The sequence below is a fragment of the Cyclopterus lumpus genome, chromosome 5, assembly GCF_009769545.1.
Source record: "Cyclopterus lumpus isolate fCycLum1 chromosome 5, fCycLum1.pri, whole genome shotgun sequence".
In the NCBI taxonomy this organism is placed as follows: Eukaryota; Metazoa; Chordata; class Actinopteri; order Perciformes; family Cyclopteridae; genus Cyclopterus; species Cyclopterus lumpus.
This window is the reverse complement of record NC_046970.1, coordinates 20,544,470-20,564,441: the sequence shown is the minus strand read 5'-3', so window position 1 is coordinate 20,564,441 and position 19,972 is coordinate 20,544,470. Positions and strand designations below refer to the sequence as shown.

At 41.0% G+C, this 19,972-nt stretch overlaps 2 protein-coding genes across 4 annotated transcripts; one reads left to right on the top strand and one right to left on the bottom strand.

Annotated features, from left to right (window-relative positions):
• Positions 1-21: 21 nt before the first annotated feature.
• ppp4r1l (protein phosphatase 4, regulatory subunit 1-like) lies at positions 22-17,415 on the top strand. Of its 3 annotated transcripts, XM_034533215.1 has the most exons (20): positions 22-259; positions 1,853-1,897; positions 2,402-2,531; positions 3,735-3,841; positions 4,037-4,179; positions 4,360-4,506; positions 5,119-5,226; positions 6,236-6,301; positions 6,515-6,673; positions 7,313-7,437; positions 8,017-8,534; positions 8,630-8,934; positions 9,544-9,672; positions 9,826-10,011; positions 12,560-12,721; positions 12,982-13,082; positions 13,366-13,486; positions 13,977-14,111; positions 14,657-14,798; positions 15,250-17,415. In XM_034533215.1, the coding sequence occupies exons 1-20, from the start codon at positions 253-255 to the stop codon at positions 15,393-15,395; spliced, it is 2,982 nt and encodes a 993-aa protein (XP_034389106.1). In that variant the 5' UTR covers positions 22-252; the 3' UTR covers positions 15,396-17,415. The 3 variants fall into 3 exon arrangements, with proteins under 3 accessions (XP_034389106.1, XP_034389105.1, XP_034389107.1); XM_034533214.1 differs by lacking the exon at positions 22-259 and having other exon boundaries at positions 1,792-1,897; XM_034533216.1 differs by lacking the exons at positions 22-259; positions 1,853-1,897; positions 3,735-3,841 and having other exon boundaries at positions 2,419-2,531.
• A 572-nt stretch (positions 17,416-17,987) lies between these two features.
• On the bottom strand, positions 17,988-19,361 carry LOC117731073 (pre-miRNA 5'-monophosphate methyltransferase). The gene is made up of 2 exons (XM_034533219.1): positions 19,091-19,361; positions 17,988-18,674 (listed from the first exon to the last, which is right to left on the bottom strand). Exons 1-2 carry the CDS (start codon positions 19,292-19,294, stop codon positions 18,117-18,119), a joined length of 762 nt encoding a protein of 253 aa, XP_034389110.1. The 5' UTR covers positions 19,295-19,361; the 3' UTR covers positions 17,988-18,116.
• Positions 19,362-19,972: the final 611 nt, after the last annotated feature.

The following is a 19,972-nucleotide window of genomic DNA, read 5'->3' as shown; positions in this document are numbered from 1 at the left end:
CGGCTCTTTTTTGTTTGGAGAAACACACAAAGCCCACAGGCTTCTTTTATTTATATTTCCGCTCAGTTATGTCGAGTTTGCGCGCGTAGCTGAGAAACGGTTACACGTTTGGGGTTGTTTAAAAATATAATCTCCCAGGTGAATCCCAGCGTCAGGAAGTGGCTTCAGGAAGTAGTTTGCTGCCGCGTTTGAGTGACAGCTGTGCGGCGGTGACAGCCCACACGGGACGGCAGAGCCGAGCCGAGACTCAAGATGGCAGGTAATGGCACTTTTAAAATAGTGTTTTCTCTCATACTTTGACGCTGTGTGTGCACGCAAGAAGCTGCATTGTGGTCTTTATAGTGTAGGTATTTGAAACGGCGGCTCCCATTTTAACTGCATTCGCGGTGTTCGCAGGCAAAGTGCGAGCAAAGGCGAGCGGAGTCTAGCGAAAGGGCTGGACGAGCCTTGTTAGCAGACCTAGCACTGCTAGCCAGCTAGCTAACGAAAGCTATTCGTGGATATCGAAATGTATGACTTTTAGGCGACACTTGAACATATACCTGCTCAGCAGAGGTAGATTATCTCGTAGTCACCACTCTCCTCTGTAGTCAGACGGCCCCGCGTACTTTAAGCCGTGTTTTATTAACGAACCGTTGTCATAGCAAAGGCTAGCGAGTCGACCTAGCTTAACGTTAGCTGAGTTGCTAAAGTCATTTTCAGCCATAAGCTGATCAAATCCTCCTTTTATACAACAACAAAGGGGGGATGTAGCTCTCTGCCAACATGTTTTGTGGGGTGCTGTTAAACCAGCCGTCACGTTATTTACTTCGCACGCAAAACACCACGTTTCATGTGTCTTTTCGAGATGGGAGTTGTTTTTATATTTGGAGCACATTCCCCTGCATGCCCAGCTGTAAACACTGGCATTAGCCGGCCCAGCACATGCTTCTCCTTCTGGGACTCCATTCGTTTGACCCCACTACTCCTGAGGTTATTGTGAAATCAATGGAGGGATGTAGTATCGGCCGTTATCACACAACCATATAGGTTGATACTTTGTAAATAAGGTCTTTACATGAGTAGGACGTGTTCATCGATTTGGACTGCGTGATGATGGGAAGTACTTGATTTTGTATTTCTGTGCAGTATTTCTTACAGAAAAAATGGATACATGTATGTTGTTACTATTGTAGGCAGTGCAGTTGTCCTAGTGATCTAACAAATGGAAATGCAAGGACGGATGCATAGTATAAATGAGCAAATAAAAAGAGATGGACATTATGAGCAACTGTTATACATAAGATGAAGCATGATAAAAATATAAAGGTACCGATATTATTTGCAGAAAGAATATGGATGATAGATAAATAAACAATAGAAAAGTACCTCTGAAATCAGAGGTTCCTTAAGTTTACATTGGCAGCGTTTTGACCCGACATGTCTTGAAATGACCAGACACCTTATTCACTTTATCACTTTAACTTTGTGCATTTGTTGCGTGTAGATTTTTTTCAGATTTATTGACGAGGAACCGCACGTGTTTGAATGAAAATCAACTAAGACAACAGTTTTGCGGCCCAGGAAAAACACAACGTTTATATTTACTGACTTGTTTTTATTTCTTCCTCTTCCATGTCACTACACTCACAATGTCTTAGTTTCAGTTTTGCAAAGTGATTTATCAGCGAAACCACTTCAATTTACTGTCAATCTTCTTGAAGGAGACTTTGCACCTTAGTAAATGTCAGCATGTAAACCTGCCAACCCAGAGGACCTTTCATTTTATGGGGGGAGTGGTGTATAAAGTGATGGTATTTTGATGACATGTTTAACACCATGGACTCCCCCTATAACTGCATTCTCCTTGCAGGTCTATCTTTATACTTTGAAGATGGCCATGACGATCTGGATGATTGTGAGTACTTTGGGGATTTCAATTTGTTAACAAAACCACATTAAAAAGCACCTGGATTAATGGATGCATTTATTGTATATGTGTGGAACTTTGTTTTCCCTCCCTTCTGCAGGGAGGTATATGGCAACCCCAGTCACCCATGTGAAATATAAAGCTGTCAATAGTATTTCAGGGTTTTGTGATTTGCTATTATTAGCTGTCATACAGGCCAACAGTCCCTGTTGTCTGCATTAGCGTGGCTGATGAGACAGCGTCTTGATTTAACTGCAAAGCCAGTGTGTATTTATGGTTGGACCATTAAATGTAATTATTAGTAAGACCTCAGGCTTTCTACTTTATTCACAGATTGAAGGATCTTTATTCCTGACATTTAGCCAGACTTTTTCAACATGGCACTGTGATTACTGTGGTGCCCTTGTTTGTCTCTTGTTGGCATCAGCTCTGTGCTTCAGAGTTGGTTCCACTTTGTTTGCCTTTTATAATAATTTTTCTTTCTAATCACAGTTGGATTTGATGACTATGGTTCAGAGTGTGACGGCATCCGCATCACAGCCTTCCTTGATGCAGGACAAGACAACCTAACTCCTCTTGGGAGGCTAGAAAAGTATGCCTTCAGTGAGAATGTCTTCAACAGGTAAGTGGCACCTCGGCACAAAAAATGCTAAACATCAGACAGACAATCTGGTGTTGTAGTTGTTGGGTTGTGATGATGCATTGTTGAACTATATAGTACAATGTAAACTCATAGTGAAATGTGTATTGTTGGACAGAACTAATTTTGCCTGCAAAAGCCCAGTTTACACTAAAAATTACACCAGTGCTTTCAGATATAAAATTATGAAAAACTTAAGGTTGCTGCACCTGAGGTTGAAAGTAAAATAATTTATACACACACACACACACACACACACACTACTCAGAAAATTGCCGAAAATGTTTCTGTGTGGTCAAAATGGACAAATCTGCAGTTGTGTTGACGCGTCCTAATATTTAGGATTTCTTTTGCGAGCATTACCTTGAGTGAGATTTAGCAACAAGGAAACATCTGCAAACTAGTGGGATTTGGTATTAAAGAAACATCTGGTCAATATTATTTCTCGTAGAAAAAGTGATGAAAGATTGTGGCCATTCAAAATATTTTTTTAGCAGATTTTCTAAACTCTTACCAGAAAACTGTGGCCTGTTTTTATGATATATATATATATATATATATTGCGTAAAATGAATTTTTTAAATTTAGTGTAGTATTTGTACTGAATAGTTGCTAAAATGTATCATAAACCTCACATCAGAACATTTTAATATGAGATCAACACATCATCCAAACTCAAGTGATCTCCAGACATGTTTGTTCATAGTCTTCTGAAGGACTGTGCATTCCTGTGTATTTACTAATCACATACATGCTTCAACTCTAGCATGTGAAAAGACTTAAAGTTGATCTCTGGTTGGATGGTGTCCGTCTGAAAATATGGCAATAGGTTGACAATAGCACAGTTTGTTGTAGGTCATTAATGATGACACATTTAGATATATTTATCTATATTTTGAATGTGGTACGTTCAGCACGGTAAACTGGAAAAGGTTGCCAGGTGTATTTAAAATCCTCTGCAAACATTTAACAGCGCTCTTAACACCACTAAAACATGGTTACCCATCTTCCTGCTTTTCATGCTCAGCTTTGCAGGGTTCAAGCCCTCCTGTCATTTCCCAATACGTGTGTGTGTTTGTGTGTAATGCACTTGACAGCTCTGTCAGAGCGGTGTGTCACGCTGTGTGCGTTCAGCACTTGTAGGTATTGGCAGTCTACTAACGTGACGCTCCTGTTGCTCTCTAGGCAGATCGTGGCTCGCGGCCTGCTTGATGTGCTTCGAGAGTTCAGTGACAATGAAAATGACTTTATCAGTGTCATGGAGACAGTTGCCAGAATGTCAGAAGACGGAGGTAGATGATTTTTCCTTTTCATCAATTTAGTTGTCATGTCTCTGTATAAATCTACGACTTTTGACCGTCTTTTTTTCAGTTTTATTAAATGCAACTCTTCTAGCATTTAGTCTTCACTTGGTTGCGAGCTTATAACACTTAATGCACACCTGTTCTGTTTGCACATAACTCTTATATTTGACTGTGTGTACTCAGAGCCCACAGTGCGAGCCGAACTGATGGAGCAGGTCCCCAACATTGCCATGTTCTTGCACGAGAGTCGGCCCAACTTCCCAGCAGCTTTCTCAAGATACTTGGTCCCCATTGTTGTCCGATATCTCACTGATCCAAATAACCAGGTGGGTTTCAAATCTACCACTTTTCTAGCTCATGTCTTACAATTGAAACCGCAATCACTACTTTTCTTTGAGATCTTTTTTTCTCAGCTTTTTTGGATATAAGAGATGTAGGAAAGAAATATGTTCACTGGTCAAATTCATTCACATAAAGAGTTTTATAGATTTTAACTTCTTTTCCAGGTGCGGAAGACCAGCCAGGCAGCGCTGCTTGTTCTGTTGGAGCAGGGCCTCATCTCTAAAGCTGATATGGAGACCAAAGTTTGTCCAGTTCTACTCGACCTCACAGAACCCAGCAGTGATGATGACTACAAAATCGAGGCAGTCTCTGTAAGAAACCTAATGTGTTTTTTTGTTGCAAGAGACCTTGAAAGAAAGAAAAGGGTATGTGGTTTATTATCATGGAAATGGACTTGAATGAACTTCAGCTGAAAACCACATGGCACTAGACGAACCGCAGAGAGGAACAAGTAGATTTATTTTAATGCCTTACTGTGATAAGTCTATTCCTTTTTTATCTGATCACAAGTCTAAACAAATACACAAATGTCCCTATTTTTATGGCCCATGATGGATGCCAACAAATAGATGAGATTAACTGTAATTTGTCATGTGTTATTGAACTGTCTGATTTTAAATGCAATGTTCAAAGTTGAATGTGTCTTTTTATATTCTGTCGTATTTATATTCTACTTACAAATTTGTTTTTACCCAAAGTTTTCTCAAATCAGGTTCAACTTCCTGAAACACACACACGCACACACACACCTCTTCCCCATTCCCTCTACTCTTGATACCCTCATTGTTTCCCTCCGTGGACCATTTCTTAGCTTTCTGTAAAGCTTTCAGTTCAAATCTTCAGCTTGTTTTCGTTCATCGGATCAAAATAGTTATGTAATTTGAAGTATAATCAGTCTCATGGCATTATTTTCTGTCTTGTAGATGATGTGTAAAGTTGTCACCATGTTGAGCAAAGACACAGTGGAGCATCTACTGCTGCCGCGCTTCTGTGACCTGTGCAGTGATGCCAGACTCTTTCAAGTCCGCAAGGTAACAACCTCCAAATCACTTTCATCACCTCCGCATAAGTCAAGATAGAAATTGCTTGAAATGATTATGAACCAATAAGACACAACTGAGTCAGAATAAATTCAATAACACTGAGTCAGCCTAAATTCTGTGTTGCGCATCACCGCCTACACTGCTGTGGTTTTCTGTGAGGAATGTTTTCTGGCATAACTTGTTCCAGTGAGGGAAGCTGCAAAGGTGGTCAAATATTTTGATCATATATTTTCAGAATCTTTCTTTCTGTTGTAGTTGAATTACTTTTCCATTTCGCTGAAGCCAAACCAAACTTTACATTGATACAGTGTTAAACTCAATAATGCATACTGCATAAATACAGTATGTCTGGAAATTGTTCAATAGGAATACAACTTGTAACTAGTACATATGTACAGGAATATAACTTTACATATGTACAGGAATATAACTTTACTTGCAGCCAAAACAGATGCTCCATCAAAATAATTTAAAGGATCTCAAAATGTACTGTTAAAAATGTTTATTGTATTAATGAATGCTTAAAGTGAGTGTTATGTTAGAATTTCAGCACAATAAATAATGCGCTAAAGGAAATGTGATCTCGAATTGTTATCCCCAAAATTGACATTTTATGTCAACTTTGAAAAACTAAGTATAAAATATGAGTTTACTGTCACAAATGTTTATTTTAACTTAATTGATTAAACATTAGCTGACAGTGTTGAGAACATCATTTAAAACATTTTTTTTAATGGAAATTAACTCACCAAGTGTAAATACTGAATGAAAAAAAAAAAGCAAACCACTCAAGACATCTCTCAAAAGAATTGCACATGGCGGTGATCCATCTGTCTGTCTATCATATAAACCACAGACACTGTGCACTGAGCTATTCCTGAAAGCATAAACGTTACACTACACACACACACACACTCTATAACATGGTCCTCCACACCGCTGTCAGCTTGTCGCTGGGCAGGGACAAAGACTAAACTGTTTGTATTGTGTTTTACAGGTCTGTGCTGCAAATTTCGGAGAGTTTTGTTCTATTGTTGGTCAGGAGGCCACAGAAAAACTTCTGGTGAGAAGCACCAAGACTTTTCTTTTTATTTGATTTGAAAACTCTGAAACCACAACTCTACTTTACATTCTTCATTGTGTAACATGGAAGTTGAACATTGCTGTCTATTCAGAATATCGGTAGTTTCTTTGCACCCTTGCTGTTGATGAATACCAGCACAGTTCAATCTCCCACTGTTACTTTCCGGTTTAACTGACCTGGTTTTGTGTTTAGATGCCCAAGTTCTTCGATCTGTGCTCAGACAGTCTGTGGGGCATCAGGAAAGCCTGTGCAGAGTGCTTCATGATGGTCTCCAATTCTACCTCTCCAGAGGTGCGACGTGCAAAATTGTCCCCCCTGTTCATCAGCCTCATCAGTGACCAGTCTCGCTGGGTAAGAAAAAAAAATGATATTGCATAAAATTAAAAGCACGTTTATTGGTAAATTCCTCTGTATTATGATGAAAATAGTTGTTTTCCTCACCACGATGTGCTTCTTCTTTTTTGTTGTTGTTGTAATGTTCAGTAAAATGTTACAATAACAAATAAATCTTTGTTTGCAAAACAAGTATGAGGCAAATGTTAAGAAATGGGGAAACGGAGAAACCTTTGAAATTTGACTGACTTTCAAATATGGTAAAAAAAAAAAATTGCTGAATTAAGATCAATCTGTACTTCATGCATCTGTGTGTGTCTGCATGATATTGAAAATGACACGTGTACATTTTGGCATCGACACGTGTTTATGGCAGTCCAGGTGGAACCCATTTACGACCACGCGGATAGTTTGCACCCATGGACATGTCGGATCTTGTCAGTGTATGCAGACGCTCAGCATGCTATAAACAGAATTACATGCTGATCCACAGTCCCTGTCTCTTTATTATTTTGGGCCATATCCAACCTCTAAAATAGTTCCCCATGCAAACAATCCTGTTCATGAATGCGTTACGGCGATAACTGATCGGCTTTTGAATTATGTAAAGTCTCTGTCATGCTGACACTGACAGATTCCCCTCTGCGCCACTTTTAGGTGCGGCAGGCTGCTTTTCAGTCTCTGGGGCGTTTCATCTCCACCTTCGCCAATCCGTGCAGCACAGGCCTTCACTTCAGAGGGGATGGCGCCCTACTAGAGGTCCCTAGGTGTACATTGGACAGGTAAGACCACCTGACCTTCATCACCACTGAATCTTCAATGAATGATCTTTGTTGCTCAAACTTTGGCAGAAATTGTATTGTTAATTATTTTAGTGGATTTATTCTCAGGCTGTACTCAAATAATATGCGTTGACGCGACATGAATCAGAGTTTGTTTTGTGCACAGACAAAGTTACCGTGTTACAGCGTTACTGTGTTGCATCATTGGTCCTATGACTCATAGTCACCGGCCGTGATCAAGTCAGACCAGTTTCTTATTTTTTGTCTTCGCATAAATAGGAATAAAATCAATTGAAGTTGACACAGAAGAATTTGTTTTTATACTTTTTATAAAGTTTAAAATGTCCTCAAATGCTTTAATTTACACTTTGTGTATGTTTGACCAACTTCAAACCAGGGTTTAAGGTTGATGAGCTCAGATGCAGTTGGAAAAATGTAACTATAGGCTTTGTATTGTGAAGCTTATTCTTACAGAGAGGCTAATGACAAGAAATATAGGATATCCTTTCTCCTTGTATTCTGTTTTAGATATATGGATTTACCTGAGTATACTGATACATTTTGTTACACTGATTTCAGCGACTGCTCCCTAAACTCTCTGAACTGCTCCGAGATTAGCGTCTGCCACGCAGGAAGAACCATCGCTCACACACCTCCCAACCAGGACGGCCGCGCCACTCCGTCCCCAGAGCATGTGTCGACAGCCGACGCCGAGGAAGTGCACAGCTTTGATGACAACTACACTTCAGTTCCCAGAGAGATGCGCGGCGGCTTCACCCGCACGTTCTCCAACAGCAACGCTAGCCCCACGACGACAAACAATGCTAGGAACACAAAAGACACGGAGCAGACGGACGAGAACTTTAATTCCTTTAACTATTGGAGATCTCCTTTACCAGACATAAGTGGGGAACTGGAAATGCTAAATAGTGAAGAATCAGAGGAGGTGATGGAGCAGAAGGAAACGAAAGAGGAGGAGGAGGAGGAGGAACCTGATTTCCATGATTCCAAGTCCAGCCCTGCCAAAGCTACCAGTGACCAGATCCAGAAGGTCTTGGACTGTTTGCAACCGCACATTGATGACCCTGATGTACAAGGTGGGTATACAGAGTGAGAATATGTAAGATTAGCTGTAAATTGTTGTCAATGAATTGGCATGTAGACTGAGTTGTGCGTGTGAATTTACCTCCAGCTCAAGTCCAGGTGTTGTCAGCCGCTCTGAAAGCAGCCCAGCTTGACAGCCCAGACGACGACGGCCCAGAGGACGACGGCCTCACTGAACCCGAGCCAGAAGAGCAGCCCGAGGACGCCATCGAGAGCCCGTCTGTGGAGAGCAATTCTGTGGAGGTTCAGTCTGAGAGTGAAGAGAGTCCCACAGAAGAGGAGCAAACGATGGAGCCTCCTCCAGCTTCGGAGTCCAGCCCTGTCCAGGAGCAAGGGGATGAGGAGACGCAGACGGAGGACCAGGAAGAGTCTCCTCCTGACTCGCCTATTCTGGTGCGAGACTATTCAGATCTGTTAGCTGTTGTATGTTGTACAGCAGACCAGATGTGCTCAGTAACCCACACTTATACTGGACTTAAGCTGCATATACAGTTGATGCAGAGGGTTTGCATGTGTAGGTTTGCATGTGTAGGTTTTGATTTCTAGCTCAGCTTGAGACCACCGCAACACATAGGACACGACATGTGTATGTGATCGGGCCCTGTTTTCCCTTCTTTTTTTTCAAATCTTAAATATTTGTATATATTTATGAAAGTGAAAGTTTGAAAATGAAACTTTGACAGGGATTGTTTTAAAGTAAAAACTCATCCAATCTGGTTTATCAGGACTGCGGGATTGAGTGTTTTGAAGAGTAACTTTAATGTGAGGTGCACTTACTTGTTCGCTAATCTGTGTGTGTGTGTGTGTGTGTGTGTGTGTGTGTGTGTGTGTGTGTGTGTGTGTGTGTGTGTGTGTGTGTGTGTGTGTGTGTGTGTGTGTGTGTGTGTGTGTGTGTGTGTGTGTGTGTGTGTGTGTGTGTGTGTGTGTGTGTGTGTGTGTGTGTGTGTGTGTGTGTGTGTGTGTGTGTGTGTGTGTGTGTGTGTGTGTGTGTGTTCTCCTCAGGAATCTGAACTGATTGAGAGTGTGGAGGAGGAAGAGGAGGAAGAGGAGGAAGAGGACGAGGAGGAGGGAAAGGAAGGAAAGGAAGACTCTGCTCACAGCCCCATGTTTGAGGATAAGCCCAAGATCCAGGTCAGTCAGCACTTCGGTTCTACCTCCCCGTAAATATTAATCAGAAACTCATAGTTGAGAGGGCACAGACTTGGATTCTCAAATACTTTTCGACCTCTGCATCCCGTGTCCTTTTTAAATCATCAAACTCTTCAATCTCTCGCCCGTCTTCAGAATGTCATTCCCCAGCAGCTGTTGGATCAGTACCTCTCTATGACGGACCCGGCCCGAGCTCAGACAGTGGATACAGAAATAGCCAAACACTGTGCCTTCAGCCTGCCGGGTGTAGCGCTCACTCTGGGACGACAGAACTGGCATTGCCTCAAGGACACATATGAAACCCTCGCTACTGATGTGCAGGTAGGCAGCGAAATGGGTAAATAATGTGGGGTTAAATTTGCGGTTTGATTCTAAAATGAGTGATTAACCGCATAAGCACTCTTAAAGTGGTAGCATTTTTTTGAAGTGGGGTTGTAGGAGGTACTTATCCAAAGTCGGTGTATTGCCTAGAAAGTCACACCCCTCGCTTTGGGGAAGAAGTTGTGACGTATTCAGTTTTTACTCAATGTTACTTACTAAAAACTACTAAATCTCAAATCATAATTAATTCGGAAATTAAACCGTTTTTGTGTTGCATATTTCAGTTTTAAATGTAAATAAGTTGCCAAAGTGCATGAAAAATAAATAAAAATGTATTAAAATATTTTCCCACGGGAGGACACCCAACCGAAACCACAAAGTAACGTATCCCAATTAAAGCCATGTGCATGTCCTCCATGACTGCAGTCAGACTCTACTCCTTTTTAATGGAAGGCTCAATTCAAAATATTGATTTTTGTCTTGAGGTAATTTTACATAATTACAATTTTGGCAATGGTAGCAGATGTTAGTGTTTTTATTATAGATAACCATATCTTTTAGCAGTTAACGTTCTTTAAGGAACTTTAAATTCCTCTAAAGAATATGTAGGATTTTCCATTGATGTTGATTTGTTCTTCTTGGGTTTTATTGTTTTAGGTTTCATGACATTTATTTTGCTTTGTGATTGCTCTATTGCAAATGTTTTGAGGACAGACTCCAAGAAGTTTGAGGAAAGGATAACATATTACATTAGTTATCAATCACATGGAATAGCCTAAATGTTTGTGGTTTGGTTGAAGAGGGAGTCGTTTTGGGATATTTTACTAATAAAGGCCTTTTCATATATTTGGTATTGTTATGTCACACAGCAATATTAGGCCATTTTGGCTCAATTGCTGTTTTTCTGTAAGATCAAATAACACAATCATGATCCCATAGGCATTTAGGAATTGAGCAAAACTAAGCAAGTACAGTAAAGGGGGTGAGAGGGCTTTGTGTCTCAGACTTTGAAAACACCTGATCTTGTGAATTACCCTAATAGGCTTTTGTTGGCATGAATGTTGAGGCTACATGGTTGTCAAAGCTAAATGACATATTATTGAATAATTGCATTTCACACAAGAAAACTAAATGGATAATCACAAGATAACACATACATTACACTTAATTGACACACATTAATGGACAAAGTAGATTAAATGAAAGCTAAGTGAGCTATTTTTCCTGATTTTGGTATGATGCAGTGTTTCTGGATGTATGATGCTGGCTTTTTGAAGAAGTCATTTTTTTAGGAATACTGGTGCATTTAGTGAGGAAGTGAACTCTGCATCAACGGCTTGTCTATTACCGTGAGAAAAGCAAAGTTTCCTTTGCGTCTGCTTGTTTCAGCGGCTAGTCTGTGCTTCCTGAGTCAATGTTTTCTTTAGCTTTTTTTATATCAACTACAGTGCTGGCTTACCGGGAGAGTGTATAGCAGCATTTTAGGGCTTTTAAAACATAATGAAATGAGTCGGGGTGATTTGTTGCAAGAAGTTCTCTGCCATGTTGCCATGTTGCCATGTTGCCATGTTGCCATGTTGCCATGTTGCCATGTTTCCATGTTGCCATGTTGCCATGTCTTTGATTGTCCATCCGTCATATCACGGACGTCCCTAAGCGAGATTCTAGTTTGCTCGATCTGCAGTCTCCATCAACCCAGCATGGGACTGGGGATGTTATTGGGGAAAGGTGGAACAGAAGTAATGAAGCGGCGATGCGTTGTTGTTGTTGGAGTAATAAAGTTGGTGCAGACTACGGATCATCTGTTTTTCTTTTATTACATCATAGAGTATAGGAGCAAAGTAACCCTTGGTTACACCAGCTAAAACAAAAGCTGTCTATGTATTCTTAACTGTTGAGCTTAGTTTGCCAAATTACTTAATTCAGTAGTTTGATGTCAGGAAGTTTTTTTTTAAATTATTTGTTTCGAGTGTGAAATCGATGAGCGTTTATCGTGATTTATAGTTGTTGTAAACCGGAAATTCTCATCCAGTTCTGAATTTAAAGGCATCCGGACTGACGCATTAAAGTCATCACAATATTAAACAATGTTATCCCAAACCACAGATGTTCCTCAAACCATGCAGGCCTAGTTTAGTGACGTCCTGTGCTTGACTTGAGGAACAAAGCACTAGTTGTACGAAAGCCATGGTTGCTGACGCATGAACTGTCCGAGGGGAAACGGGCCTTCACTTCACAGCAGCAGAGACGGCGTGACAACCACTCAGTCATGCTGTTGCTCATTGCTTCATCACAGCACTGAATGTCACTGTTGGCATAGCAGCATTGCACTGTACAATGGACTTGGACCAATCACAGGAGGAGTTCAGAAAGTTTCTCAGGAACACATTCTTTTTGTTTAAAATGTTCCTCCATTATTAGCTTATGAAAATAAACCAATAAGTGGATATTTTCCATTTAAAAAAAACTAACTAACATTATTTTTTAAGTTAATGGCTTGTGCGATAATCTTTTTGTATTTCTTTTCCCTCTACTTCCCAATCCTCAGTGGAAGGTGCGGCGTACGCTGGCTTTCTCCATCCACGAGCTGGCAGTTATCCTGGGAGACCAGCTGACTGCAGCTGATCTGGTACCCATCTTCAATGGCTTCCTCAAAGACCTGGATGAGGTCCGCATTGGCGTGCTCAAACACCTCTACGACTTCCTCAAGGTAAGATTATAGATTTGCTATGTAGTGCTGATTACGCAAGCACCTTTACAGCGTGGGGGGCTTGTAAGTTTGAGTTTGGGACATTACGTTGTCAGCAATAATATTCACGTAAGAGATGACTCCGTAGAATTCACAGCACAGTTTAGATTGGAGTGAATTGTTTTAGTTGACAGTTGAAGAAGTAAACCACAGTTGGATCCATTTTCTTTACTTTTTGTACCCGATAACTAAGCTGCATTTTGTGCGTCTTCTTGTTGCAGCTGCTGCACGCAGACAAGAGGAGAGAGTATCTCTACCAGCTGCAGGAGTTCATGGTGACGGACAACAGTCGCAACTGGAGATTCAGATATGAGCTGGCAGAGTACGTCTCCTCTTCCACGCAGGACATAATTACATTTAGGTTTTAACAGACTGACCTCCAATCAATGTCTTGCTCCCAGACCGTATGGCGGGGCCGAGGTCTGTTCTCATAACACTAGACACGGGGTAGATTCAATTCTACAGTAATTTCCTCAGTTTCTTATGTGACACGATGTGCAAAATTGCAGTTAAATTAATTTTGGTCGTTTGCTATATTGCACTTTTATCTCCAGGAAAGAGTCCATGTTTTCTGACTGAAGTCTCACTCTCTGTTCTCCATCCAGGCAGTTGATCTTGATCATAGAGTTGTACAGCCACTACGACGTGTATGACTACCTCAGACAGATAGCACTCACACTCTGCTCCGACAAGGTCTCAGAGGTCAGGTGGATCTCGTACAAGCTGGTAAGTGTACGATATTGATTTGCTTTTTGTGTTGGGAAAAAAAATATCCAGTGAGAAAAAAAATGTTTGAAACTTGAAATGAGGCACACTGATGCATGATGTTCAGGAGGTGTTATTGGTATGTGAGAAAGAGAAGAGAAACTTTAGAGCTGGATTTTGTTACCTTTTGGTGCTGTTTTCAGACTTGTTGCTAAGCTAACTGGCGTCCTATTGAACGGAGCCGTATCGATCTTCTCTCAGAAAGAAAGCAAATACTCAAATTTCTATAGTACTATTTGTTAAAATACAAATGGCAGTGTACGATTTTCAATCATTATAGCTCACATGTTTTCATCTTGTATGTTTGCTCATATTCTGTTATTCTTTTTATTTGTCCATTGTCTGCCTCTGAACTTAATTCTTAACTACCGTAAACCCAAAACCACATTATTAATTTTTGTTTACACATTAACTACAATTCTAAATCCCAAGTTTCCTTGTGTGTTCTCAGGTTGTGGAGATCCTCCAAAAGCTGTATGCATGTGGAGCCGATGACCTGGGCCTGAACTTCATCAACGAGCTCACCGTCAGGTTCTGCCACTGTCCCAAGTGGGTGGGGCGGCAGGCCTTTGCCTTCATCTGCCAGGTGTGTAACTCTCGTCTCGCATTACGTAACACAGATGGTACATCAGCATCTCCCGCGTTCTCTCTCCACCGGTTTTTCAAGTCCATAAACAGCTGTGCATGTACCTGTCAGATGGTTGTCTGAGCTACATAAATTAAATGTTAATCCCAATTTATTCTTCTTGGAACATTTTTCAAAGGGATTTCCCATTTTCTTTTTATATATTCACGAAAAACATACCCTTAATGTTTTTAAATCTAAAATTGGTAAAGGAAATAATTGCGCTTTCTTTTCAGTGATACTTGGTAAACAGTTGGTAAAGAATAGTTTATTTGTGTAATGTTCAAGTTTGTGTACGTTGTTGTTCATCATCAGCTATGCATTATGGTAATGCTACAATGGAAAACTATGTGATCATGAGTCAGTCTGTCAACGTCTCTGATTTAGATTCTTTCGGCCGTTGTCACATGAATGCCTCTCGACTCCCTTCTTGCTGTGTTGGACTCGCTGTCTTTATCGCCAGCCTCTCTAAGTGACTTTGTGCTTTCTATCCGCATTGTGTGCAGGCCATAGTCGAGGAGGACTGCATGCCCATGGAGCAGTTTGGCCAGCACCTTTTGCCCAGCCTGCTCAGCCTCTCCTCAGACCCGGTGGCCAATGTCCGCGTACTGGTGGCCAAGGCTCTGAGACAGAGTGTCATGGAGAAAGGTGAAGTGAAAATGAATTCATGGTATTCATGACATGGTATTCTGTATTTTTGTTACTACCAATAAATCAAAGCCGTTTTAGCTGTTTTAATACTTTTCCAACTTTTCCGTCAATTATTTAAATAAAAGAAAAAAATACTTTTTTTTTAAAAACTGGTACACAATATATATATATATATATATATACTTTATATATAAACGTGACAAAACTGCATTTGTTGGCTATTATCTAGTATATTGCCTATGATCATCTAAAATGTAGGAAATGTCAATCTGTGTCGGACAGTTTTTGGACAACAGTGAAGCTTGAGGAACAGAGGACTGCATGTCAATTCTGTGTTTTCTTTTCTGGTGTCTTGTTATTTAAAAAATATTGAATATTGCCTCTATCACACAGCTTTCTGCTGGCATGTTTTTCCTTGGACTAACTGAGTCCTGTGCGTTGTGTCCAGCTTACTTCAAGGAGCCCGGCTGTGCCTTCTCTGACGAGCTGGAGGAGACGGTGATGGCCCTGCAGTCCGACAAGGACCGGGACGTCCGCTTCTTTGCCAGCCTGGACCCCAACAAAAGCTTGATGGACACGGCTCCCTTGATTTAGCCTCCGCTCCTGAGACCCAGTACAGCCCCACCTGCCTGTCTACCTACCTACCTGTCTGTCTGGCTGGCTGGCTGGCTGACTGACGCACAGTCAGCGTAACCTGCAACACCAGCACCTGACCAGATCCCCAACCACTCGCCTGCTGGGCAGACCTGCACCAACGACCACTTGGGAATCATGTCAGATGATCAGATTACAATACAAAAGTATGAGCATGTTCAAACGACACAACCCAGACTCTGGTTGGGCACTACATAGCGCACATCGCATTCACAACACAAGATGCATACTTCTCAGAGCTTTCAGAAAATGAGCAGGACTCAAGAGGTTTGCTGCACCATGTTTGTGGGAGCCGCCGTATTCATGCCTGAACTTGCCCGCCCTCTTCCACACTAACATCAACGCAATCCTTCCCCAATCACAGACTTGTAAAACTTCAACGGGCTCTATCTCTCCAAAGCTAATTGTAAGCTTGATATAAAATTGCTGAATTGATCTTTTTTTTTTTTTTTTTTAATGCTTCTTTTTGTGGATTTATTAACGAACAAGCGGGCGAGGCCTGCCTGACTCTGACGTGTGCACTAACTCAGGGGGACTCATCTGAACCTAAACAGCATTATTACCTTACATGATAAGCAGCAGCTCCTGGATCCCTGGTGAAAAGAAAAAGAAAAAGAAAAAAAAAAAAAAAAATCCAGCTGTCTGCGCAACAAAACCAGCCAAACCAAGTAGCTCTGCTGGTGTCTCTCGCCTCATTTCCTCTAAAATGCCTCTGTGGTCTCAGACGTCCTTTGTCTTCTGAGATGACCTCTGGGTTGTCGTCCGGTTCCCTTCTACCTTCTTCTCTCTGCATCTCTCCACCTGGTCTCAATGGGCCACTGAAACCACTACTACTGCACAGAAGGAATAGTGATTCTGCCACTCAGCGTGACTCTTTTGATTAAAACCATATCTCGACGTTTTTGAAAGGACACCGTAATAATCTGTTGATTTCCCCCTCCCCTTGTGTCTGTTTACCAAAACAATGTGACACAACACGTCTCCCAAAACGACAAGAGACAAATAAAATACCTCTGTTTGGAAAACGACTGGCCAGTGTGGCATTCGTGTCGAGGGACATCGGCGGTTCAAACGGGCTCTGAATGGCCTCGATGGGCGACTCTTTGGTTGGCTAAAAACATCCTAACAAGGGCTCGAGGTGAAGTGACAAAGGGTGACGTCAATCTCAGAAAGAAGAAGAGGAAGAAAGCAAGCACACTGTTGGATTATGCATGTGTCTAACCCCCCCCCCCCCCCCTTGTGTATAGTCTGTTCCGATTCCTTACGGTTGACTTCCTGATGTTGAATTATGTGACCATGGTAGCTTTCAGTGGATCTGACTGACCAGTTGTACAGTAGGATATAGGAATGGCTGTGTGACGAGACTGAAATACGCTTGATAATTTCTTCCCAGTCTTGATGGAATGAATTTAAGTATGAGGTCTCTCGATATTTTGCAACTCTTTTGTACAGCTTAAACCTGTGGAAAACGGTTTGTTTATGGAACCAAGGCCAGTTTTAGTCGGGTTTTTACCCATCGAGATGTGTGAATATTGGGAGCAGTCACCAAGTCACTTTTTGTAGTCTCTTGAGCTTGTTTGTTCTCTCCTGTTGTAAATGGTAACCCCCTTTTTTTTCTTTTTGAACATAGACATAACTTGAGAACTTAAGCTGATTGTGGTGTGTGCTGTGCATCTCAAGTCTTTCTTCCTTCGAAAGGAGAGCTCACTGCGGTAATGGCGGTGTCTACTCATCTCGTCTGTCTGCGATTTGTGTCCATCTCATTTTTTATGTAGTAGAACAGTTAATATATACATTTTATGAAAATTATTTTTCTTTTCAATTATGCACCACTGTTCAAAGATTTTATATCCTAACTTTACAAAATTTACAACCTTTGTAATATTCAATGGTTTCTTTTAAAAAGACATTTTATGTAATGTTATTTTTAGTATTCTGTAATTAAAATGATGAAAATTAATGGATTGTGCTCAAGTTTTGATTTGTAGTTCTGCACGTTAATGATTGTAAACCAATTACATGGTTGTATAGCTGGTTATCTTTTTAAACATTTGAATAATACACAAAAAAAACCAATGTATTTCAAGGTTTTTAGCCACAAACTTTTTTAAATGTCTTTTCCTCTAGAATTGCAACAACTAGTCAAATTAGTAATACATTTTGATAATCAAGTATATGTTTGAGGATTTGCTGCTTTTCTATTTTGTATCATTTAGTTCAGAAATGATGGCTTGTGGACTGAACAAGATATGTAAAGGATCCGTCACTGGAAACTGATGGACATTCTTCACATAGACCAAACGATTACTTGAAAATTGCTGCCCTAATTGTTATAATGGAATAATCGGTCTACAAAATGTCAGGAAATGTATAAAACATGTTGATCAGCAGTTGCCGGCGCTCAAAGCGGCATCTTCAAATTTGTTTGTTTTTGTCCAACCAAGAAAACAAACCAGCTGTTTTTTTCTGTTTTTTTATTTTTTTTACTTGAAAAGTAACTTTTTTTAAATACTTTGTCATAATCATTGCAAATGAATGTTGATCTAAAAAAAAAAACAAGAGAAAACCTTGTCTCTTTTCTCCCCTTCCCATGTTGATTCTTTGGTCTTCCTGATCGTGAGTCCGCAGCAGCAGCAGATGCTCTCTCTCGGCATCCCTCCCTCAGTCTCCTCTCCTTCTGAAAAGGAGCAGCTTGCGGTCCCATGTAGTGCTGCCGAAGCTCTGGATGAGCTCCATGCCACAGTTTCTCTCCAGGTGCTCCCTGGCGTGCTCGGCAACGTCCCCCCGGACCTTCAGGGTCTTGAAGTGGTCAAAGTCTGAGCGGCCCAGCTTCCTCAGCCGCCGGGCTGCAGAGCGGTAGCACTTCCAGGGCTGCGCCTCCAGCAGGAGGTGCTGGCTGATGGAGGCCAGTTGAGAGAGCATCTGTAGCAGGCCGGCATCTCCGTGGTTCAGGTGGACCCACATGGTGACCGCCAGGCACAGACACAGGTGGAAGTGGGAGCAGCCGTGCTGGTTGAGGTAATCCTGGAGCCGATCCGCGCCTTTAGTGACGTCCAGGGAGATGAAGGAGATGTTGCTGGGCAGAGGGTTGTTCTGCTGAGCCCTCTGAATGAGGATCTCATCCAGGTCAAAGCCCAGCAGATGAACTCTCCTCGAATCCGACTCCTCTTGGCTCACAGGCTCCGGAACCAGATGCTTGTAGAAGGCTACACTCAGTTCCTGCCATTCACAGGGAGAAAGAAAAGCCATTGGATTAATTTGGACATGTGTAAGCATTACTAATGTTGCAGCTGGTAAAGATGGGGGTTACTTTATACACTCAAATCTTAAATCCATATTAATACATGGTAATTAATGTGTTTATTATATGTTGTATTCATTTGAATACAGCGACAAGTGACGTTAACTAAAACTGTCAAACAAATGTAGTAAATTCAAGTTGTAGCATGCAATGTTAATACAAGTACCTCAACATTGGTACATTGCTTGAGTATATGTACCTAGTTGTATTCAAGATCCATTTATCATGAAAACTGAGTTAAACTCGAGATGTGATTTTGTCGAAACGTGAAGTTCAAATGGAGAATAATCTTAATAGTTAAAGATGCATCTTGAGCAGTAATTGAGCACCATACCCCTGAATTACACCCGACGTCCAGGAGCAGGGTGGTCTGATGGCCGCCGCTGTGGCCTAAATCCTGGAGTAATGTTGAGGGGATCAGGCTCAGGCGGTTTTCCGGAGGGTTGAAGGTGTAATAGTTTATGAAGTTGCCGTATGGAGCGGCTCCTGGGTCATTTAGTTCTTCATCAGCTACGCTACTGGTCGAACATGTTGCCATTGTAAGGTGTGCGCCTCCAAAATATATCCGGGTGGAAACCGTGGTCTGCAGTCGAAGGGCACTAAGTTCTTGGTCCGTGTAGCTCGATTTTAACGAATGAATGAAGAGATCTACATTAATATGACTGAATATCTCCATTATTTTGTATATAACTTGTGGCCGACGTCGACAATTGTTTATAGATTTTTGTTTCTACAGGTAGTAACTGCAAAAGTTAGATAGCCAATAAAATAACCATAGTACTGACGTGGTGAAAGTTCAACAGTTAGTTTTTACAGACAGTATTTTTTAATATAGTGTAAAACGTATTTTGTTTCGTTGAAAGTAACAATAAACCAACATAACATTACAAGATTACAATGTTAATTAAGTACTGTACTATTATCACAAACGTACATGTCAGAAGTAAAAATTTTGTAAAATTTTTAGTTACAGGGGTATTGTCAATATCAAATGGACCGTTATGTAAGTCACAATTAAAATGCGACCTCATGACTTCCAGGGTCTTTTTTTTTTTTTTTACCACATTGGCGGAAATGGGCTTCCATAATTAATAGTGTAGCCATTACAACAATGTAATCACAGTAAAAAAAAATGTTTTTAATGTTCTCGATAAAATAAAAAAAGATTCCTTAATTACAACAAATACCAACAGGTTAGAAAAATCCCTCAAATGAA